At 39.2% G+C, this 23,448-nt stretch overlaps 4 protein-coding genes across 13 annotated transcripts; 2 read left to right on the forward strand and 2 right to left on the reverse strand.

The window, feature by feature from the left end:
- Positions 1–3: 3 nt before the first annotated feature.
- On the forward strand, positions 4–2,232 carry LOC100122410 (protein-serine O-palmitoleoyltransferase porcupine). 3 transcript variants are annotated; one of them, XM_008203588.4, is made up of 7 exons: positions 4–121; positions 189–546; positions 618–810; positions 889–1,105; positions 1,177–1,283; positions 1,376–1,578; positions 1,649–2,232. In XM_008203588.4, the coding sequence occupies exons 2-7, from the start codon at positions 333–335 to the stop codon at positions 2,089–2,091; spliced, it is 1,377 nt and encodes a 458-aa protein (XP_008201810.1). In that variant the 5' UTR covers positions 4–121; positions 189–332; the 3' UTR covers positions 2,092–2,232. The 3 variants fall into 3 exon arrangements, with proteins under 3 accessions (XP_008201810.1, XP_008201811.1, XP_032456302.1); XM_008203589.2 differs by having other exon boundaries at positions 212–546; XM_032600411.1 differs by having other exon boundaries at positions 14–132; positions 212–546.
- A 93-nt stretch (positions 2,233–2,325) lies between these two features.
- LOC100122437 (dual specificity protein phosphatase CDC14C) lies at positions 2,326–12,265 on the reverse strand. Of its 6 annotated transcripts, none has more exons than XM_031932382.1 (11): positions 12,009–12,251; positions 11,458–11,859; positions 10,872–10,978; positions 10,520–10,785; positions 10,136–10,436; positions 9,682–10,051; positions 9,266–9,607; positions 9,008–9,133; positions 8,316–8,663; positions 6,803–7,141; positions 2,326–5,358 (listed from the first exon to the last, which is right to left on the reverse strand). In XM_031932382.1, the coding sequence occupies exons 3-11, from the start codon at positions 10,957–10,959 to the stop codon at positions 5,256–5,258; spliced, it is 2,283 nt and encodes a 760-aa protein (XP_031788242.1). In that variant the 5' UTR covers positions 10,960–10,978; positions 11,458–11,859; positions 12,009–12,251; the 3' UTR covers positions 2,326–5,255. The 6 variants fall into 6 exon arrangements, with proteins under 6 accessions (XP_031788242.1, XP_031788241.1, XP_031788244.1 ...); XM_031932381.1 differs by having other exon boundaries at positions 11,956–12,251; XM_031932384.2 differs by having other exon boundaries at positions 2,326–5,418; positions 11,458–12,265.
- Positions 12,266–14,308: 2,043 nt separating this feature from the next.
- On the forward strand, positions 14,309–18,965 carry LOC100122448 (probable E3 ubiquitin-protein ligase makorin-1). Of its 3 annotated transcripts, none has more exons than XM_031932398.1 (6): positions 14,309–14,980; positions 16,049–16,306; positions 16,442–16,763; positions 16,916–17,238; positions 17,326–17,485; positions 17,563–18,961. In XM_031932398.1, the coding sequence occupies exons 1-6, from the start codon at positions 14,946–14,948 to the stop codon at positions 17,698–17,700; spliced, it is 1,236 nt and encodes a 411-aa protein (XP_031788258.1). In that variant the 5' UTR covers positions 14,309–14,945; the 3' UTR covers positions 17,701–18,961. The 3 variants fall into 3 exon arrangements, with proteins under 3 accessions (XP_031788258.1, XP_001606052.2, XP_003425275.1); XM_001606002.6 differs by having other exon boundaries at positions 14,311–14,980; positions 16,436–16,763; positions 17,563–18,965; XM_003425227.4 differs by lacking the exon at positions 14,309–14,980 and adding an exon at positions 15,301–15,556 and having other exon boundaries at positions 16,436–16,763.
- LOC100680385 (transcription factor mef2A) lies at positions 18,671–23,145 on the reverse strand. The gene is made up of 7 exons (XM_008203600.3): positions 22,522–23,145; positions 22,022–22,302; positions 21,650–21,947; positions 20,987–21,577; positions 20,592–20,905; positions 19,917–20,481; positions 18,671–19,826 (listed from the first exon to the last, which is right to left on the reverse strand). Exons 1-7 carry the CDS (start codon positions 22,523–22,525, stop codon positions 19,510–19,512), a joined length of 2,370 nt encoding a protein of 789 aa, XP_008201822.1. The 5' UTR covers positions 22,526–23,145; the 3' UTR covers positions 18,671–19,509.
- Positions 23,146–23,448: the final 303 nt, after the last annotated feature.

Here is a 23,448-nt window from a genome sequence, read left to right on the forward strand (position 1 = left end):
TATTTAAAAATGGCGTTTGCGGGCTTCCTATCGGAGCAACGTTGTTTATATAGGCCGGTTATTTAAAAAAAAATGGTTGCCTGGATAATCCAGTAAACAACTCAAAAGTAAATTTTAAGAAGTAATAATAATGTACTTAATTTTATAAAATTTATATTCGTTTGATTTCTATTGATAATGAGATTTAGCATTGTTTGGTTATGACATTTAGTTTACTAACTCTAGCGTCGGTAGTTCAATACAAATTACTTGTACAAGTAATTGCTCAAAATTCTACTTCAAGAACGTAATATGTAAATTATCAATGGATGTAGTCATTGATACTGCCAAAAATGGATTCTATACCAATGTACGATGATGACAATGAATGTGGAGATCAGTGCTTTACAGAAAACACTGATGATTTAGATTATGAATATCCACCTGAACAAGAAACTCTAGTTGAGCTTTACAACTACTGTATTTCACCCACTTTATACGACACTTTTTGGTATTTAGTCCCACTTATTGTTGCATCATCAATTTGTAATATAGCTGCTAGAATTAGTGAGTAAATTTGTTTTAATGACTATATAATTTGAATTTAATTAAGTCTTCATGAGATCTATTTATTATAGGTCACATTCCTCATAAAGTATTTCACTGTATAACAGCTTCAACGGGCATTTATCTAGTTTGGCATTATGCGTACGAATGCTTTTATTTGCTTATATTATTTATTTTACTTTTCTATCTCTATCTACATTTGCCAAAGGATCTACGTAGAGGAACAAAAGTCTTCATTCCAAGTCTTGTATTAATTTTATTCTGGTTCGTAGACCTGAATAATCATTCATATTCACACTGAATTATTCAGGAATATTTGAAATAATATAATTATGATTTTAGTGAATTTTTTATGAAACCAAAAGAATGGAACAAAGTTCGTGGTGTTATAATGATAGCTGTGATGAAAGCCTCTAGCGTTGCTGTAGATAAATCAGAATTGGATACTCCTACAAATTTTTATGAATATGCTGGATACATGTTCTGCAGTGTAACAGTATTATTTGGTCCATGGACAACTTTTGAAAATTATGTAAATCTGTACAACAAAACAAAATGGGTAAGTAGATTGTGTTATTTAATTCTTAATTTAAAGAAATAAAGTAATGTGCAACAAATTGTTTTTCTTAGAAATTTTGGTGGATTTTTGTAGCAGTGGGTTATATGTTGGTGGCATTTGTCTGTCTATGTGTATCAAATTGCTGGACAAATTGGATTTTAAGTGATTCAGGTGGAAGGTATAGTAATACTGTAATAGAATGATGAATAATAAAAAAACAATTTATACTTGTGAATAATTAAAAAAATTAAATTATCTGATATTTTTTAGATGGATGGTGGCTTTTAGAGATGCTTTAGGATTTAGAACATCGCATTATTTTATTTGTTTCATAGCATCTTCAATAATGTTGACTGGAGGATTTCCATTATCTCAAACAGTGATCACCAAGCCTTTAGAAATAGAAGTGCCTCGATCACTTGTACAAGTTGTAATAAGCTGGAATATTCCAATGCACAATTGGCTGAAAACATGTAGGTTGAATTTTGAAAAGTAATTTTAAATTTATCTATTAGAAAAGGAATCTATTGTTTAATTTTACAGATGTATTTCGTCCTGGATGCAAGCAGCTTGGGAGATTTGGAGCAATAATAATGACTTATGTGGCAAGTTCTTTATTGCATGGATTAAATTTTCAGCTTGCAGCTGTTCTTCTTAGTTTGGGTTTCTATACTTACATTGAGTACCAACTAAGAAAATTACTAGCCAATGTTTTTGATGCTTGTATTGCTTCAAAGCAATGTTCTTTGCACAAATGCGAACATTCAAGGACTTCCATGAATTGTTACTGGGTCACTTTAGTGAATGCTACCTTTGGTTGTTTAACCATGTTTCACTTATCCTATTTGGGCCTCATGTTTGACACATCAGATACTCAAGAAACTGGTTACAGTTACAGCCATACTATTGAGAAATGGTCACAACTTGGATTTGCTAGTCATTGGGTTGCTTTTGCTACTTATTGTGCTTATTACTTGATAAGGTGACACAATTAATATTTTTATATTTATTCTATAAAGTACAATCATTTACTTCTAAGTAATGCAATAGTCGACACAATCTGTATTCACTGTAGATTTCATAATATTTAAAGAAAAATAAATTTTGTATCAAATTTCTAAAAAAAATGTATGCATAGTAGTTATTTTAATACCTGCAAAAAAATTTGTGTAAATATTAAGAATGATAACTTTGGGGGATACTCAAATCAATACACAAAATATCATTTCAAAGCTTTAATTTTGCAAAGCCCATCTATGCATGTGTCCACAGTTACTTACAGAAAAAATACCAACATTTCAATACATATACTTATAAAAGAGGACTTGCGTACATAAACCTTCTACACATTTTTTTACTTATGTACATACATTTTACTTATCATGCCAGGAAGACCGACATTTATCGCATATTTAAAACAAAATGATGAGTGTACAGAGTCTAACAAGTATTACGTATTATATCTTTAAAAAAAAAACTAGATATTTTATGCGTATTAAAGTATATATATATAATATATGTATATATGCGCTTTTATTCTAATTTTAGACATAATATTTAATATGAAATTCTCGCTTTGTAAATGCTCAGTATGTTTACAAAATTAAATATAACATGATTCAGTTTTGTATGAAACAAACCTCTACTCTCTTTCTCTTTTCTTCATATAATAATTTTATAGTACTATAATTATAAATTTTATTTGATTTATTTCATTTGATCAACACTTGTATCGCAAAAAGGATATTTGATGATGTCTAACCTTTGTTTATAAAAACAAATAGTAAGTATTCGTAAAATTAGTCTATAAAATTACATATACAAATTCCAAGATTGTCATTCATTCTCAAAAAGATCACTAGGAGTAGATACATATCTTGTACATCATAAATATACATTTTTTTCGATGGAATAACATAGCAAATGTGAGTAAAAAGAGTAACGATATCACTCTTAATTGCTTGATAACGTTAGCTCTTATTAATAACTAATTTGATATCAACATTTGTTATTTGAAAAAAAAAAGAAAATGTAAGTTACAGTGACAAATTTTACGAAATCTAACTCTGACAACTTTTGCGTTACCTGCTATAAGATTTTGAAGTTTCAAAAGTTATCTTACAAGCTTGACATTAAGGTTTAAACGTCTGTGTTTCAGTCAATACTCAAATTTAAGCAAGAGCTACAGAAATCGTTCAGTGCAGTCTTCAGTAAAACGATTCAAAAACATGTATACTGAAAAATTCTTAGGCCATTAGATTAAATAGCACGTACAATTTTGAATATCAGTAGAAGATGTTTGAATCAGCTCTTTCATTTTAAAGAAACCCGTATACATCTTCCTATTAGATCGCGTCTGTGCGTTTTTGATATATGTACTTCCAAACAATTTTCACTATAAGCAGCGGATGCAATAATAATTGGAGAATTTTTGTGGAATTTCATTCAGACATTTTTACAATGCGTTTATTCTAAGAAAATGTGCAAAACAGTTAACAACTAACTTATGATATACTATAAAACATAAATAGTTATATTTATCAACATTCTTCAAATTAAAAATGTCTGAATTATAAATCCGTTTTTCGTCTTTCTACGAAATACAATATATCTTCATAGATTTTAATAACTGCAACTAAAAGTGAACGTATTTTATTTGTTGATATAATAGCTTCTGTAAACGCTAAATATATAGTAGTAGTTCTCGAAACTAGTGCAAAACAGGTGATTCTCGAACGAGTGTGAGGTTGTACAGCTTGAGCGAAGCAAGGTAGACAATCACACTCCAATTTTGCGTACGCTTGCGCGCGTACGATTGGCACTTTACGTACGGATTGTTGAAAATTACAAATTCTGGAGAAGAATGCACACAAACGCACAAACTTCTAAAATTATATTTCGATGCTTCCGAAAAATAAAATTATGTACAATTATACGTATGCTAATCACTTATATATAATTTTTTGTCCCACAATTATACACGGCGAAATAATACATAATATATTAATTATCTATAATAAACAACGGTGCATAATAATAAATAAATAATCGCTAAATCATTTGTATCGGGACAAAATTTTACCTTTACTCTTATAAATTTCATCACTAATTGCTTTTCACTACCGCATACATATAACGTATATGTATCAGTGATTCAATTATGCGTTTCTACAACACAAATATACAGATTGGCAAAACACACTAGCACGATTAAACGGAAAAATCGGACAAAATATACTTTTCCTTGGACGGTCTTTATTGCATTGGGATACCATAATCAGAAAAAATAAATACATCGATTCAACGCAATTGTACACAATTTTCTCTCGGATATCGAAAAAGCCACGATTGTATGATAGTATCAATGCTCGACAGCAACAGCATCATCGGCGTTTATCAAAAGACTTTGTGCCACTGAAACACTGTCCGTCAAAGACCTCGCTCATTGATGTATATATATATAGGTATACTTTAAGAAATCTCTACCCACCCTTTAGAACATTGAAGTGTTAAAACATTGGAGTGGAACTTCCCCGATCACCGTTAGTACCGTTTTCGGGTCTTTTCGTTGTTTCATTTTTAGCGAGTGTTATACTTATTTAACGAAGGAATTCGATCGAGTGGCTCTTTGAACGGTTCGCCTTGGAAAAAGAACGGACAACTAACTTTTGTATAAATTACTTCAGATGCAAGAAACTTTAAGAATAATCATAAATTATTGAAATCAAACTTGATTTTCGATAAACGGAAATATAAATCAAGAAAAAAAGACTTTATCTATAACTTTGACAGAACGCACAGAAGATCATAAACTCGAAAAATGAAAGAAAGAGATTACGTTAAAACGAAACCGCCCAGCAAAAGCCTCAATCTCAATTCCATCCTCCGCATCATCATCATCATCATCATCATCATCATCATCATCATCATCATTTTGATCCACGGATGCGTGCATGTGCGAGGTGCTGTCTATCTACGCGTATACGAGAGCCCTCTTCGCATGGTAATCCTCGTGAACGGTCCCGTCCCCGTAGCAGGTCTTGGTCGTGCATCAACGGCCGATGGTGAATCGAAGTGTGCAATCGAGTAGTATTGGTGCGTCGATGACGAAATCGGACGGACGACGATAGACAGAGAGGTGAGAGCGGCCCTACTGGATGATGGGATTGACGCGGTGGGAGCGGCGCCGCTGCTGGGAGACACGGGCTGCGACAGCGGGGCCGCCACCGACGGCCTCCGGCGTCCCGGTGCCACTGAGAATATCGGTTAGTCATCTGATAATTGCTTTTTTGTAACTTTTTGACGTGCGCGCACTGCAAAAGTTAGAGAAAAGAACAAACAGAGGGTCGGTATCGTTTGACTGTTCTGGTTAGACACACTTGTATTTTTTTTTTATTTTTTTTTTTCATTTTTAATATAAGGCCTGTGAATGATTGATGAGGGGTGATTTTTGTTCAGTCTCGCTTGCCTTTTGGTTGATGGTGTACGTCATCGTGTGTGCTTAAATCAATTGTTGGATTAATAACCGAGTATTTTAAAATTTTGTTTGATGACCTCAATACACGTTCAACGTAAAGACAAGCGCTGTACTCGTGCGCTTATACTGAAATGAATATTTTCATGCGTGACGATCAAACATTCCAAGATATCGGCGTTGAGTTATTATGCGATGCTTTTATCGAAATTATTATAAAGGTTGCTCGTTTACTCAACGCTGACATTGAATGCTTGCATGTATGACTGTTAGTGAAATATAAGAGTTAATATAGCTACGCTTATAGACTAATGAGTACACGGTACCAGGAAACACATCTAGTCTACTATGGAAAGATGGTAACATAACAATTAAGATGGGGGATGAAACGATAATACATGCGCTATAATAGTATTTTAACTGTATAAACTCTTCGGCAACACAAATTTAATCCCGTGCAATGAAATCAATCGCTTGAGTAATTCTAAGCAAAATTCTAGCTTTACAACATATTTTGATGTTATTAAAAAAAATATATATATATATATATATTATATTTAATAATACTTTGTTAAACGGTTATACTATATATTCTAGGCCCAAAAATAACTGTGGTGTTTTTAAGAAAAGCATATCGGTGCTGCAAAAATCTTAATTTTTTTTACATTAAATACATTAATGTTATAATAGAAACATGTCAGCAAAATTGTATAAATCTTGTGACCCACATAGTGGACGCATAATTCGCGTATCATTCTTTATGGTAACTCATGCGTTAGACTATCTACACCAAAACAAAGTAGTAAATCAATGAACAACAGAATACGCAAATGTGTGTTCTGAAAAAGAAGGCATATAAGGTAACTCCTATTAAAAATAAGCAAAAATAAGGGGTCAGCCGATAAACTTGGGGTATTACAGACAAAATAAATGGCGGGAAAAATCCCCGATCGAGGAATTGCGCACTGATGCGAGTAATCTCCTGATGAATAAAAGAACGTACTCCGATCGGGGATCAGAAAGAAAAAAACAACGTACACACAGCCTCGACAAACTGCATCATCAAACCACTCTAGCATAAAAATCAGCAAAATTCATCGAAACTCGAACCAGCGGTATACGCTCGAATATTAACAACAACAAAAAGTACACAGCTCCGAGCGAGGGGTATTACAGGCATAATATGCACTATACACGCGCGCGTGCAGCAAGACCAGACTTACTGCCTGAGCGAGTGGTGTCGGGTGATCCGCTCGGCTGTAGCGGCTGACCTCGTCGTGGCCGTCGGCTGTGTCGAAGCTCGCGTCCCGGTCAAGTTATTGTTATCCGCAGCTGCACTAGGTCGCGAGCCAGCGCGACTCGTGCTCCTGAGGCTGCTTCTTGTCAGCGGCTTCGCCGGCGCACTGTTGCTCTCCGTAGGAGCGGCTTCGGTTTGTTGCTGCTCCTCGAGCCTGTTCAGCTCGGAGGAAGAAGCCTCGGCCGCATTGTGCGAGGGTTTGGACTTGGCGCGCAGCTGATGAGTCGCGGTCGTAGATCTGTCGCTCTCCAGGGCGGCGCTCTTTCTACAAGTTGTTGGGCTGCTGGAGTTTACGCTTTTGTCTCTCGGGTTAGTGTTTAGAGAGTGGATTTTTTTGCGCTTAATTTGTCGCGACGTTAGGTTGCACGTGCTGTGCGCACATATATGTGACATGTAATTATCAAGAGAGAAGAGGTTTTTTTTTTTCGTAAGACACAAAAGAGAGTGGTTTGGAACGTTCGGAAAAGTGTTTTGCTGTTAATTGGAAGACATCGAACTAGTATGGACGGTTTTCTTGATTTTTTCGGAATTCGGTGGGAACGTCTATGCGAATACCCTGGTGATCTCGTAATTACGACTGGGTCATGCGGACCCGAGTTATCTTCATAAATTTTAAAATAATTGCACGGGCTTTCACACAAACCTTCCCATCTGGACGGAAATTCGAACATTCAATTATCAAGTGTTTTACAAACATCTAAGAGTGTTACGGATAAATAGGCACCAGATCATCACATTTAGACGAGCTACCTATTTTGTAGGTATCGCTAAGTAGTACGATTACAAGAATTGGCTCCAAGCCTCACTTTTCCGTGACATGCATTGCATCTTGAAAGCTGTTGGAAATTTACATTGACTACCGATGTAATTTTGTTCTAAATTTCGCTATTACAACGTGTATAAATTGCAAATTGACTTCTAGCGCTTCGCATCTTTGAGAATATCTGGTAAGCTTTCAAAGGAATGCCAAGATAAAGGTTCTGTAATCTTGGGATACTACGTTATAGTCAAATAAGCATACTAAGAACAGTTCAAGCAAATTATACATGATCCATGATTTCTCGTCATTCCCTTAGAGATAAAAGAACGATTGTAATAAGGCACCGACGCATTATGTCGAGCCTACATAGCAATACGAGAAGAATGCGCTTTCTGCAACTTTGCAAAACTGCTTATAAAAAATTGCAAGAGATTGTAGTATCGCTAATTATTATTATTATTACTTTTTTTCTCATACGAGAATAAAGCCACGGAAAAGGGGGCGCAGAAGTGCATAGAGCTATAAGGGCACGTTGTACACAAAATTCGTTATGGAAGAATGAAAAAAATTAGAGTACACTGGGTCGCGCTTCCAAGGCACACAAAGTCGGTGGAAAAAAAAAATACAAAATAAGAGAAATTACACTCGACTGCGGCATGCGATTGGCGACGAGACTTACTGCCTGAGATACCAGAGTTGCGAGTGCAGCCTACTGCGAGACGCCGACGAGGAGGAGGTCGAGGTGAGCCGGCTACTCGTCGCCGGTAGAGTCGTGCAGCTGGCTCGCGTTAGCGACGGCTTGGAAGCGGATAAAATCGGAGCTGACGCTGTACCGGTGGTTGTACTTGTTGTAGTTGTGATGGTGGTGGTGGCGGTGGTTGTATTGTCGAGATCGAGGTGGGTTGTGGTGGTCGTGCTTGTATTGTTGTTGTCGTGGTGGTGGTGGTGGTGGTGGTTGGAGTTGCGGGCCAGAACAAAGGTTGGTTTGGGAATGCGACGCCGACAGGAAGTCGGCTCGCTGCTGTTTCTACAAACACGCAGACGGAAAAGAAGAGAAGATAGAGGGGAGAGACATAACTTTCATTTTAGTGAGACACGCTTCCACCAGGACTGTGAGACACAATAGCAGACGTTACACCAAGAGACTTATAGAAAAGTTCAACAAACAGACAACAGTGATACAGTTAAAAAAGTCAGAGTGTGAATAGATTTTAAAGACTAAGGGAACCGTTTTTTTCTTTAGCTTCTATTTTACCTGGACAGTTTTGCTACTTACACACAATTAAGTTTTTTTTTTTGCAAAAAAAACTGTCCGTAATCGTTAGTACTGTTAGTGCTTAGGTTATATTATATAAGTAAACTATAGCAAACCTTTTGATGATATTCGTGGAGGCTGAACGAGTTATGACGCGCTTTGTGCCGTCCTTATCTTTGGCTGCAATAAGGGAGCCAATACCTTTTTGACTTCTGCTCTGCAGTAAGGGTCCCAAGTATGGACTGAAAAATTTTACAGTCGCAATTTATTTACTTTATTCCTGGTATGTTTTTCCTTAGTCATTTACATGCATCGTGCTCTTCGTCATCATACAAAAATAAACAATTTTTAAAAACAATAGTCAAGATACTTACTGCACTACAGGTACAGAGGTTGTAGAATTTCCACCAGTGTGGGAGTTAGGAGACAGAGTTCTCCTAGCTTTGATTTGATTCAGTTTATCACCTTGAGTTAAAATTGACAATCTCACAGGGGTTTTTGGAGTCGTCGGAATATTATTATCTTCAAGTCTAATTCCGTCCACTCTGTGCATAATGCCTGATACGTTGTCCTGCAGAGGACGAGAATTCCTTGGTCCAGCCAAGGATGTATCAAGCCCAGTAGCTGCTTTTGAGTAAATTCCATATTTGTGCACTGGGTTACCGTTTTCCGAACACAGAGGTTCACTGATTAAAGAATGTAGGTATTCTTCTTTTCTGTTAACGGGACCGAACAATTTTTTAGATTTGATCTTGTAATTATTTGACCGTTATAAGATAAGTATGCTTACTCTTCCAGCCATTGTTGCTGATGTCCAATCACAGATCCAGGTCTGCAAATTCGTATCCAAGCGATAGCTTCTAACGCCGATAAGTGATAATGTTTCATTATATAACAAGCTATCAAAGTACCAGTCCTTCCGAGTCCAGCCTTGCAATGGACGGCAACGGCTCCGTTAGTCTTTTCAGAAATTTTTAAGAACTGTCGTACTATCGATAGTGTCGGTGGCGAGCCGTCGACAAAAAATAAATCTTTATGATCAAAGCCTGCCTCTACAAAGCTCGCAGCATCGTAGCGTTTTTTGTTGAGCCTTACAATAGTAGTTACATTATGTCGTCTGAAATACTTAAAATACGATTCTGGAGCATGCAGCATGTAACCTGTAGATAAAGAAGTTGGTATTAACTGGACAAAATCACGAAGTTTTCATTCATCAGTGAGCCAGTACATATTTGTAAACCTACCAAATTCAAATTGGTTATTCGAGTGTGGCCCACAAAAGGCAATAAATTTTCCTGGAAGGATCCAATTCAAATCACCATTTTCAACACGTTCAAAGTGTTCATATTCTTTGAGATTAAAGTCATGAAAGTCAAAAAAGCCAAGCTGGTGGCATTTGTAGATTGCACTTAGACAATCTTGCAGTGATATTTGATAGCAAGGTTCTCCCATTGAAGCATCACGGAACATTTGAAAAGTTGGACAGTTTGGACTAGCAGTTAGACATTTGTAGGCTTCTTCAGCAGTACGTTTTAGGTATATTATCTAAAGGATAAAATAACTACAGTTATATTTCTTGAAACATGGATGGATCAAGACTGAAATATGCTAATATGAAATCTATTTACCGCATAACAAGCAATGAGAAAAGCTGCATTCACTCGCTTTTCATTATCCATTGTTGTGTAATGAACAATTCTTTTTTTACATAAAGACACAGCCTTTAGTTTCTTGTCAACTTTTTGACAGTAACGATAGACCATTGCGAGATTGAGTGGTCCAAAATCCGCATAAAAGTTTTCGTAGATCAGCTCATTGTCAATACTAAAATAATGAGTGTTTGCTGTATTTTTGGCCTTGTGTGGGGATGTCACAGTGACAAAGTAGAGTCGGTCTGTAAATAAATGAGTAGGACAGTTAAACCCCAGAGATCTATCAAAGTTTACACCAATGCAAAATTATAATCCATCAATAAAGCACCTTTTATAATCTCAGCAGGACCAATCAAGATCTTATTCCAGTCCTCCATTGTGCCGTCGTTAGATGAACTTTCACTTTCCCAAAACATTTCATAAAATTTAAAGAACCTGAAAAATGTACAAAGTATTGTAATATCTAGAATTAAACGGTAGGCTCAAGTAAACTTAAAAGGCGAATGATAAATATTTTGCTCCAAAGTGTCACATTTCCATAACAGGCTCTCACTCAACTCACAACACAGCACAGACAGGAATGTAGCTTATCGGTACTGCAGAGATAAAAAAAAAAGTTTGAATCCAAGAATGCCAAACACTCTGTTTACCTTTTGCCCACTTGCACCAAAACTCAAACAGACCAGCGATTTCTCCATTTTCCAGTCTCAACCCCCCCGAAAATTCCAATGCAATAGTCGAGGAAATATCACCGGAGCAACTTGCCACTGGAATCCCCTCTTCTAGCCCCCGAAGATTCTAAAAATACCTGCAGTCGACCCAGTATATACGCGCACGCGAGTAGAGAAGAATAACAAAGTCAAGTCAGACAGGCGCCAGGCAATCAATGATAGTATACACCCCCGCTTACTCACAGAGAACCAGTGTAGAATCAGCGGGTGGAAAAAGGCAACAGCAGCGTTGATAGGTCGTTCGTGCCCGGAAAAAGCCCGATTCTGCTCACGCACACCAGCTTGTGTCCTATATCCTCGACGAGTACGTCATTATCCGCGTGCGCGCGCGCGCGCGACTGATGCGATCTGTCCTGCCGTCTCGCACACTGTGTGCTGGAGACTCCGAGCCGAGCCGTTGGCGACAACAACAACAACAACAGACGCGCTTTAGTGATCCAGCATCGCGCTGTCAGACGGCGACAGGGAAGATGCACCGAAGCTTCCGTTGATCGGCTTTCGGTTGCACTCGAGGAACAGTTGCCATCTTTGCGCTACTGCCGCTGGTTCTACGGCTGCTCGCGCAGACACTCCGCGCGCGCACACCTACAGATAATAATGATAATGCTATAGGAGGTGCAGTATACAGACTGCGGCCCGCGCAACTCTGCACGTGTATGTATATATATATATATATATTACGTGTGCAGGCAACACGCACAGCGTCGACTCCGAACTCGCACACACTCACGCACTTTTGTGTGTAAGTATACGAATAACGCGGCGGAGAAATATTTGCAGGCAGCGCGCAGGTAGCGATCGCACTCTTCGCTTCACTCAACTTTCTCCCTTCGTCCTGTCGCCCTTTTGTGTGTTAGTACTGTCGCATCCCGCGGACGTAAGATCGAACGGAGCACGGGACGCGCAGGTATAGCTGCGCTGCAAAAACGGTCGTTAACGGATTTCCGCAGCGCGGAGTATACTACACGGTATAATAGATTCTCTCTCGCGAGCTTTGGCGGGGGCCCAGATGGCAGCACCTACCGCTGCTCCGGATTCGCCTTTTTTGGGCCGGTGCGCACGTGCCGATAGCCCACGAGTCAGACTCTCGGCCAATGGCGAGGGATAGCCTTGGAGGAAGGATTGGAATGGGCCAATCGGGACCGAGGGCTTTCGCGTGGGGCCTTGGATTTTTTGAAATTACTGGACGTTGCTCGCGGCTGCTGCGATGGGACTGAATTTTGCCGTTGGAATTTGAATGGCGAGGTTCCGTTGATTGTTTTTTAAGCGGCCGCCTTTTTTGCTTCTGTACCTCATCTTATGCAGAATTTTGAAAGACATTTCATTAGGCTTTTTCTTACTTTATTTCTTTCTTCTTTTGTGCCATTTCGTAACGTTTTAATGCATTCCGCTGAATTATTAATGCACCCGTTCATTTGAATATATTGTAGTCATCCACGTTGAAGGCGCCTTGAGTTCGAACAAATGTTGAAAAACACAGTTTTAAGAATTCCCATTGCGAATTATTTATAATTCACGCTTATGTTTTCCAAATATAGCGTCTATAGATTAAAAATAACGGCGCCAAGTAAAAATACGCATTGTGTATCAACTGTGTGTTGTACAAAACGAAGACAATGAGTAAACAGGATCAATCGATGCATCACGCGACCCAACCATCCGCAGACGAGATAAACAGCAAAGCCGCGGTGATGTAATCAACATTGCCTTCTTTTCGTCTCGCGCGTTGACTGTGTCCAATTGCCGCGATTCTTCGGATCGCAATTTACATGAACTAATTTGCGATGATCTCACGCACCATCGTCGTAAGATTGATTCGTCGTAATTATCCTCGTTTATTCTCCTGAGGAAACTAGCTCTTTCATTGTCTCTAACCGGTAAACGCACCCGTTTAACGACATTACGGAAATGAATAATTTGATTAGCCGTCGTTAGGAGGCATCTCTTCCATCGGAATAACTAATGGGCATGCCTATTATTAGAGCTCGAATAGCAGATTCCATACGACCAATGCCATCGTAACAGTAAAAATACACAACTACGCAGCATACATCGACTCGTCGACGCGACAATCGAGACACGCGTAGCGGCTCGATTCAAATTTAAAGAGCACGACATTCCGAGGAGTAACGGACACTTCCGGTGCAGTGTTGTACACATATTTCGCGATGCATCGCACACAACACGTGTGTATGTATATACAAGTATACTTATATATACCTACAGCTTGCCGCGAGCGCGACCCTCTCCCTCCCCCTTCTCGGAAAAGGGCTCCGAGAGTCCGAGCTCGCTGCGCTGCTGCTTCATTGTTTATGTTTGAAACTTTTGTATCCACTCCACACCCATGGCTTGCGTTTGCGCATGTGTGCGGCGCAAAACGATCAGCAGCAGCATCATCGCAATAACGTGAAAAAAGAGAGCGAGAGAGACACGTATACTCGTAAACCACGTGTAGGTATTCCCATATACTTATACATCGTACAAGTACACACGACGTGGCTGTGAGCAAGATTGTTGCTGCTCTGCTGAGAGAGAGAGAGAGAGAGAGAGAGAGAGAGAGAGTCGAGATGCGCGCGCGAATGAGAATCGAGAGCGACCTCGGCCTGCTGGGCTGCTGAGAAAGTTCTGTTTCCGCGCGCAGGTATACAATCCTGGAGTGCCAATCTCTCTCCTCTCTTTCTCCCGTTGCTTCCTCTCCTTCTCTCTCTCTCTCTCTCTCTCTCTCGCACACCTACCTGCGTGTACTATACTATACATACACACAACAATCGCACGTATACACTATAGCTCTATTCGCCTAGTTAAGTATCCATCAGCGCCACGAAATACGTGTAAAAGTAAACGGAGTGGTGAAGTTAGGAACTCCGAGTAGGGTGTAAGATACAGCAGCGCCATGAAGTCCGTGTAAAATTAAATGCTGTGGAGAAGTTAGGAACCCTGAGTAGGTTGTCGTTAACAAGGCGAATACTTACTCGCAATACGCTCATGTATATAGGCAGGTTTATTATGTCTGTAGGTGCCTGTTGTATAGCCTGTAGTGCGCGCGCATCAATACGAGAGCAGTAGCAGCAGCCATCGTCATCGTCATCGTGAGCTGCCCGCCGTTGTTGTGCGTGAACCCTCGGGGTGGTGGTGTGTAGACTATTCCTTCCTCGTTGCAAAGAGAGAGAGAGAGAGAGAGCAGCGTCTCTGAATCAGCCCAGCTATTACCTATACAGGCGGACCTCGTAGCTACACATTGCTACTCTCGAGTAGCCTCCTTCAGGTCGAGGAGCGAGAGGCTGAGCTTCGCAAGGCCGAAGACAAGCCAAAATATTACGCGCGTGTGCACGAGGTGTTGTGCTGTTCGCCCGAGAGGATCGTCCCATCGCGTTCCTCGAGGAGGCGGAGGTGAAACCTACAACACGCGATATAAGTAGCTCTCGGGCCGAGGCTGTTGCTGCCGCCGTGTTAGACGCGCTCTGCCGAGGGAAGTGCGCGTGCGGAGGAACATCAATAACAATACGCCAACGGGGGTAACGACGACGACTACGACGGGCGCGACGACGAGCACGACGACGGGGAGCAGAAGGGACAGGCCAGGCAGGAGGAGCTCGTCGACGAGGACCGCCGCCGGACGAGTCGCCAAGCCCCGCGCGCTCCAGCGCACGCTCGCCAGAGGACTCGAGAAAATGGCCGACTCTTGGACCCAGAACGTCGTTTGCCGGTAAGAAAACGACGATTTCTACGGAGAATCTCGGCGCTCTTCCTGACGCCGCTGAACTCGTAGGCATTGTTTTAACGGGGATCCGTAATGCTGGGGCTTGTTGGGCACTCGGAATCAAACGGGAAAGGTTCACTCGCTGGTCATCGCGACGTGCGATGCGAATCGCGGGTATAGAGAGAGAGAGAGAGAGAGAGAGAGAAAGAGAGATGCACGAAACGTCAATAGGCGAGGAGAGTGTAAACATTGCGCTCTTTTGTTTCGATTGCCAATGATTTTTATGTTGTTTTCATCTAATATTTTGTCCAACGTGAGGCTCTTCGAGGTTATTAACTATAGGTAGCAGTTCAGTAAATATTATATTAGATTCACTGTTGATAAATATTTGGTTGAAGAGAGTTCGAACAGTGTGCAATAACTACCAAGACTTTCTTCATTCTTCGAGAATTTTGGATAGTTTCATTTAATCGGTTATGGTGGTGTCGATGCCAATGAAAAATATCCAACGATGATTTCAGTCAAATAGTTGTTTGCTGTGTTGTGGTTTGAAGCTTGAGGCTCATTTCAAAAAAGTTAAATGTATACGAGTTTGTTTTTATATTCATCTTCTTAAATATAAATAGATTTCAACATTTTTTATTCATAGAACAAGATGTAATCATTTTGAATTATGTTTTGGAATTCTTGTAGTTGAAGTTGTATTATTTTGATAAATAAGTTTGTTCTCAAAAACTAATTATTAACAATGAAAATATGTATACATTTATATTATATATTGCATCATATTACATATATCTTGATTAGATCATTTTATGTCTAATTTACAAATTATTGCTACTGCCGAAATTGGTTGTAAAAATTAGTTTAATAGTTATGAAAATTAGTATTGTCATTATGAATTCCAAATATTTTTGTTCTGAATCATTAATTGCTTTCATATGAAATGATATTTTAGGTAAAAATCAATAAACAAGCAGAATCAGGCATACTTATCTAAGTAACTAATGACATCTTAATGTATGAATTTATTCAAATGACTTATTTATAATTCCAATGGTTCTGTGCTTCCAGGTATTTTAAAAATGGGATATGCCGGGAAGGCAGCAATTGCAGATACAAACATGTACAAGGAGCTAGAAGTGAAACAACTCCTAGTGAATCTGGAAGTTCACAGGGCTCATCATCATCCTACTTGCATTGTCGCTTCTTCAAACAGGGTACTTGTAGATTTGGAAACCGCTGTCGATTTGTTCACAGTTCCAACAGCCAAACGGAAAGTTCCAGTTCTGAAACCCCATCCAATAGCTCTCTGACACCAGTAGAGAAAAAGTGAGTCCACTAAATTAATTTTTATTTAAATGCCTTTTTTGCTTGTAAGAAAAGATCACTTACAGTAATCTCAGTAATTTTGAATAGACCTATGCAGTGAGCATGATAAAGTAATGACAATTATTAAAGTTGCAGCATGGAGATCAGTTTGGATGCAGAAGAATGGGTGAATGCTCCTGAGTTTGTGCCATCAGCAGCAAACTCCAGTGCTAATGCATCTTTCTCACCGGAAAACTGTGCATCAGGCACTACAGCCCCGCTTTCTTATGCTCAGGCAGTAAATCCATCTTCTGGACAGGGATCATTCTCCTCCTTAGACCCTCTTTGTCCATATGCTGAAGCAAGTGGCATTTGCAAGAAAGTTAACTGTACCTACCTTCATGGCGATATCTGTGACATGTGCAGCAGACCAGCCCTTCACCCTTACAACGAAGAAATGAGAAAGAAACATACAAATGTAAGTTAAAAAATTTTCATCTTTTATCTTTTAAATAAACAATTAACATATAAATTCACTGTTGTATACATATCCATAGTATGACGTTGACAAAAGAGTAAAATGTTTGTCTTAATTTGCCAAAAAATCTTATTTGTTTGGTTTATTTGCAGGCATGTGTAAAACAGCATGAAGTTAATATGGAACTTTCATTTGCTATACAACGTAGTCGAGAAAAATCTTGTGGAGTTTGTTTTGAAACTATTATGGAAAAAGCAACGCGTGAGCAAAGGTTCGGAATTCTACCAAATTGTAATCACTGCTTCTGTTTGACTTGCATTCGAAAATGGCGTAAAGCCAAGCAGTTCGACAATAAAATTATCAGGGCATGTCCGGAGTGTCGTGTTCCTTCAGATTTTGTCTGTCCCAGTATGTACTGGGTAGACACAAAGGAAGACAAGGATAAATTAATTACAGATTATAAAGATGCCCTGAGGTAACTATTCAATCTTTATCTTATTCTTATTCAGTTATAAAAAATTGATACAGGTTTTTTAAACGATGGTATCATTTATATTTTCAGTACCAAAGATTGCAAATATTTCAACAAAGGCAGAGGAAAATGTCCGTTTGGTAACAAATGCTTTTACCTTCACGCTTTACCTGATGGCACCAAGACTGATGTTGGTCCTCCTGTTCGACAACAACGTCGCAATGCTGATAATGATATCGACTTTTTTCGCGTAAGTATTAACTTTACTCGTCAAGTTTTTTTATTGAAATAAAATGATTTTTTTTTAATTTTTAAATTAACTTGCAGCAATTACTACTCTGGGACTTTATGGACGAAAGAGAAAACTTTTGGCTGTATAACATAGATGATTTACAAGATATTGTCAATATTGCATCAGACTCTGAGGATTCTGACTGGTCTGAATATGATCTTTACTTCGACTAGTCTCCCACCTTCTGCACATCAAGATGCATTGCCAGCAAATTCTGCGTAGCCTTTGTCTTGTCTGAATGACTGGATAGCGAAATGAGGGGACCTCCAGAAAAAAAATACACAAAAAGCTGAAATATTAAGAAGATTCACCGCCTGCTGTCGCGTAAACCTTCTAAGTTCAACTTTAGACTTTTTTGGAGTAACTTAAAAAGCTCGTGCCACTGTTATGCAAGGCTGAATCTGTTCATTCGGTACAATTTGATAGCACGACACGCTTATGAGAGGCGCTTACTCAAGACTTAAAACAAAAAAGTAAAAACGATGTAACGTCACTTAAGGAAGACCATAAATCTTCGCTTGAGAAGCTTATTAAGTGCTGGCCTGCTGCTAAATCTGTTTTTAAAATAATTATCGTTGACGTTGTTGATATGATGTTGTACTGTTATTAACCTCGGAGAGTCGTTATACTCTATTATTATTTTTTGAAAAATTTCAGCCCGATTTGGCTGATTTAACTTTCTTGTTAATTATCTCCAAGACAAACATATGCCTATTGACGTTGTGTTTCTTAAATAAAAGCGGTAGCAGGCTGGCACTGAGTTCTCGTTTAAATAAAAGTAACGATTCGGGAAATAAGTGAAAGAGGTTCGCTCGTTCGTTCACACAGGTGTTTTTCTAGCGAGTCTTAGCTTTCTTCGTCCGCTGACTTTTTTAGGCTAAATATCGTAAAAAATTATGAAATATAAACTGAAAAATCGACGATAAGTTCTTGCTCGCTGTTATAGTGAACGCGTTCGTGAACGCGTGTCCTTCGGTATGAATAAACTGCGAACCTAGCACATTTCCAGAAAAAACCCCGTAATCTTTAGATTTACATTACCTGGGCTGTGCGATCGCACAGGTTGTCTACGTATCTTAGATGTTAATTTGTACATTTAGCCAAGCTCGATGGACCAGGAAAACATTGATGATTGGCTTCAAATTCGTTTCTTACGATAATATATTTTTGTTATTGGAAGTAATAAAGTAGTTCGTATGCTCCACGAACCGAGATAAATTTTTATCATAATACTCTTCGGCGCTTTCTATGAAAAGATCAAACGGCGCATTCATAAATTTTTAACTTCTAATAAGGCACTAACAATACAAATTGATAGTCAAAAGAAAGATACATTGAGCCCTATTGTTAAGCAACAGTACATCTTAACTGTAGTAGCTCTCTTCTCAGAAGTTATTTTTAGAGATCAAATAAATATCAAAAAATTTTAACGAATGCATACACTTTGCTTGATGAATCTTTGGCTCTTAACGGTGCCGTTACATTTTATACATGTATAATATACATTTTAATATCCTATCAAGGTACTTAAAATCGTGAAATCATCGTAGAATATTCTGTTAATATATCGATGAAAGTTAAGGCCACATTTTCATTCAGTCGGTTCTCTAATACTATCTATATAATTGTGGCAGTGATGTGTTAGTTAAAAACATATGAAAAATGGTCGTAATAGTAAAAGTATTCTCATTTAAAAAAAGTAATTGTTCGCTTCATTTCGTCAGAAGGTGACTATCAATCATTTGATAAAAGTGGCTTTCTTATAATAGCTCAGCCTTATACTTACAAAGCGAACTTCTATTTACTAAATATAAATTTACACTGTTTTCCTATATTTTTAGCTTAAAATATAATAGCTCGTATTTCGCTTTAATAAAATATTAAATACATTATTCAGATATGAAAATAGAATTTTCACAATAATTGATAGTCACTCGTTCTATTAAAATTACTCATTTAATCTATGAAGACAAGAATAGCTATTATCTCAAGGTATAAGGCGGACAAGTATTTCGTTGCACTGGTTGAGGCATTCTTTGAATCGAGTTGTTTGACTGGTTTTGATCGTTTTGAGTATTTAGGTTGGCTGGAGGCTGTTGTAATTGCTGCTGTTGCTGCTGATCATTCGTGGCGTTGGCTTCCACCCTTTTACGGAACTTCGTTGAATACTTGTAAAAGTCCGACATTTCAAAAGGCTTCGTCACTTCCCTATACGGCTGATACTTCCCTGGTTGGACGACCGTGTGACTTGTAGGTGAATTTAACGGAATTATGGTTTCGTTTCCATTTTCTTGAGATCCTGGTAAAGACAATATTAGTTAGAAACAAATTCATATTAAAATTTGCTTATGAATACAGACTCAAAAAATATTTATGTCATCTCACTGACCGGGTGAAGGTTTAGACTCCGCAGGGATCTCAAGTGCGCGGTTTTCGACGAAGCGACTTTGGGGAATTGGAGGTCGTTGAGCCTGCATCTGTCGTTGGATTTCCTCCACCTGCGTTTGCTGTTGTTGCTGTTGGGACATTGGCGGAGGTGGTGGTGGCGGTGACATTTGATGTTGGTGTTGTGCTTGATGCTGCTCTCTCACCCTCCTATTTGACGGAATAGAATTACTGCGTACCGGTGGCGCTCGATCTTTCAACGGCGGTCCCATGATGGTTGGAGTGTGGTGAGTTCTTCTGATAGCTCTTTGCTGTTGCTGAGAACTAGGCTGCGAAGGAGCCGGATCAAGGGATGTTTCATACCACTCTTTTTCCCTCGGTTTGGACGAAGGGTGAACGCCGCTGTTGCGGCTGCTACTGCCGCCATCAGCAGACTCGCGGCCCTCGATAGACGAGCCATCGTGGGAAGATGCTCCCGGTTGCCAAGTTTCCACGCTGCCTAAGGATTGAGTGCGCAGAAGGATACGATTGTTGTTGGACTTGATGGTATCTGGACTCTGAACCTGAGGCTAAAATATCGAATGTCAGAACCAATTTCTATTCAATAAAGACAGTTCTATTAAGACAAAGAAATAATTTCGATTTATTTATTTTCATCTACGTATAATAATTTGCATACCTGTAGCGGATATGGCCTTGAATGTGACATGGCTACGTTATTCTTGCCACCAAGTGCAACCGTGTGATACCTCGATTGCGTCTCGGAATTAGGCGGATGGTGAACGATGTTTTGCTTTCGTCGATCAAGACTTCCAAACCTATCGTTCATCTGATCTTCGGAGCACCAGACTATCTCATCGTCCAGACGCATCCAGTGACCTGGAGGGATGTAGGCATCGATTGCCGCTTTGCCACCTTTGTGTTCTGGACTGATCATCGCATTATCCACAATGTCTCTTTGCCGTAAAATTGGTAAGGGTTGCGGTGCCTTATCTGAGTGAAAAATAAACGTAAATTAATCAGAATGTAAATATCAATTCGTATTTGAAAATTTGCAAATCATTATGTTCGTACTGTGATGGTAATGGGCAGGATAGTCGCCCATTTGAGTATCGTATCGCGGAGCGTTGAAATCCGTTTCATGGTAAGCGATCTGCGCAGATCTTCTGTGCATCATTTCGTTACTCGGATACCTCGGGTCCTGGGCATACTGCTGACTTCTCAAGATTTCTTCAGCCTCTTGCTTCTTTAGTTTTAGCTGCCTATAGTGCATCTGCCTCTCCTCCTCCGTGTAGGTATTAGGTACCGGTCGGTTCATTCGATCTGGAACGTGATGAGGACTGACGCTGCTGTTGCTATTGCCACCTTGAGAGTAGGCACGACTACGAAAGTTGTCGGGTGGCACATATACATTGTTATTGACGTTAATATCGTGCCCAGGATTGCTACTACGACGGTGATCTACTGGACTGGGTGCATGGTAGGTAGCGCGGTTTTGGTTTAAACTGTTACTGGAGCCAGGCTGAGGGTAGCCATGGGGTGAGAGATCCTGAAACTCGTATCCTGCATAGGAGTTGTAGTTGTGCTCTGGGCCAAGAGGACTCAAGCTTATGCCACCTTCTTGAAGAAAATTGCGAGATTCTACCTTTGGACTCAGGTCTTTTCCTGATTTGAATTGCAAAATTATGAAAAATTGTTTTTAAAATAATTTTATGACAGTTGATTTGTTTTATTTACCTGAAGTATCCAGTGGAGGTCTGGGTTTTTTGGTTCTATGTTTTGTAGTTGTCTGAAGGTGTGGCTGTGAGCTATGAAGGGGAATATGTGCAGATTGCCTTGGAGCACCTCCATGACTTTGCCTAATAAAATTGAGTTGAGCATTGAGCTCTTGCAGCCTGCGTTGACTTTGTTGGTATATGGAACGATTCTTGCGCCTCACAGCTTTACTTTCATTAGCATCATTCAAAATAGCAAGAGCAGATTCTGCTTTGTTGATTTGCACTTGTCTTTCCAATTCCAATGCAGATTCCTCCTGCTAAGAAAAAAGATTTCTCTCAATAAAAGCCATACAATTTGGGATTAAAAATTGCAATCCTGAGTCAAACTTACAGCTCCATTAGTTTTGAGTTTATTGATGAGATTTTGAGGATAATTAAAACTTGTGCTAACTCTTTTCCGAAAATTAGGTGGGCTTTCACCGGGTTCCAATGGGATCTCAGGAGGCAGAACACCAGTCAATTCTGCTTCTTCAATGCAAAGAGTCTTTAGTTCATTGTTTTTTTGGGCAAGTTTGTCTTGTAATGCCTCACGACGTTGACGTAACCACTGTAGCCTGCTAGACAGAGTCTCGTCCGTTGTTGGCCCAGACACGCCCTCTGTACCTGCCATCACTGTTATCAAAAAAGATTTGTTTGTTATCAATGAATCATAAGAAAGTTGCTGAGTGAAAAATTCATGTGTCATGCAAAAAAGATAAGCTATCGTAAAATCTTTCTTTAATAATTATTGGAAAATTTGTATGACAGCTGCTCTTTAGAGTTTGAGATGTTGCTTTTTCACTTTTAATTTATAAATCATATTGAGAACAGACAGTTAAAATCTATTCTTACCCATATTCTTGGCGTGAGGTATCACTTTCCTTGTTCCTTCTTTTGATTAAAATAATAAAGCTGTCCTTATCTACCTAAGCTCATTATAGTTACTTCTTGTTTATAAAATACCCTATGGTCCATGCATATGTAAATAAAATTACATACGAAGCAAGACATTATCTTCATGCACGAGTATTTTCATTAAAAAATTTGTACTTTGTTCTTTCAACAAAGGCAAGCATCAAGGCACTGTTTTGTAAAGCTACAAAAGCCTATCTTCTCTAAAACTCTGGTAATAACCACATTATGCATTAAATTAACGAAATGTACGAATTCGTTACAAACTGCATAAATATATGTAAATCTTCATAGTACGATGCAGCAGGTTATGTCGCGCGAGTACATCCAAGCAGCACTTCTCCAACATTACAGACGACGTACTTTTTACGAGACACAAACCGGATCAGCACTGGGATGAGGCACATCTCGCCCGAACTTACTCACTTCGGGACGAGATCAAAGCGAGGAAAAAAAATAAAAAAAAAATAAAAAGAGACGAGAGTTGGCGAGTATCCACTCGCGCTGTGGAGGTGACGCGCGTCCATGAATTGTTTGGTTTTGCGCAATCATACTCGTCGCCTCCGAAACACACCAATTACGTTCGACTACCGACCGAGGGCATAGTTGCAGCCGCCTTTACTTCTTCTGTCAGAGCCGTTTGAAAACAAACCGAATTGACTTCCGATGCACTCATCGTTCTATAGCTGACTATTGAAAAATTTCCCTGCAATTTGATTATCAAAAATAAACCGTTTATATTTTCCCTGAACATTTCAAAAACCGTAGAAAAATCAAATATCCTCGTCCGGTCGGTAAGTCGGCGTTTAAAAAAGGCGTAGCGCGAGCTGAGCGAGTACGTGCATGTTGTCGTGACGGTTTTTTTAC

The sequence above is a fragment of the Nasonia vitripennis genome, chromosome 5 (genome assembly GCF_009193385.2).
Source record: "Nasonia vitripennis strain AsymCx chromosome 5, Nvit_psr_1.1, whole genome shotgun sequence".
Classification (NCBI taxonomy): Eukaryota; Metazoa; Arthropoda; class Insecta; order Hymenoptera; family Pteromalidae; genus Nasonia; species Nasonia vitripennis.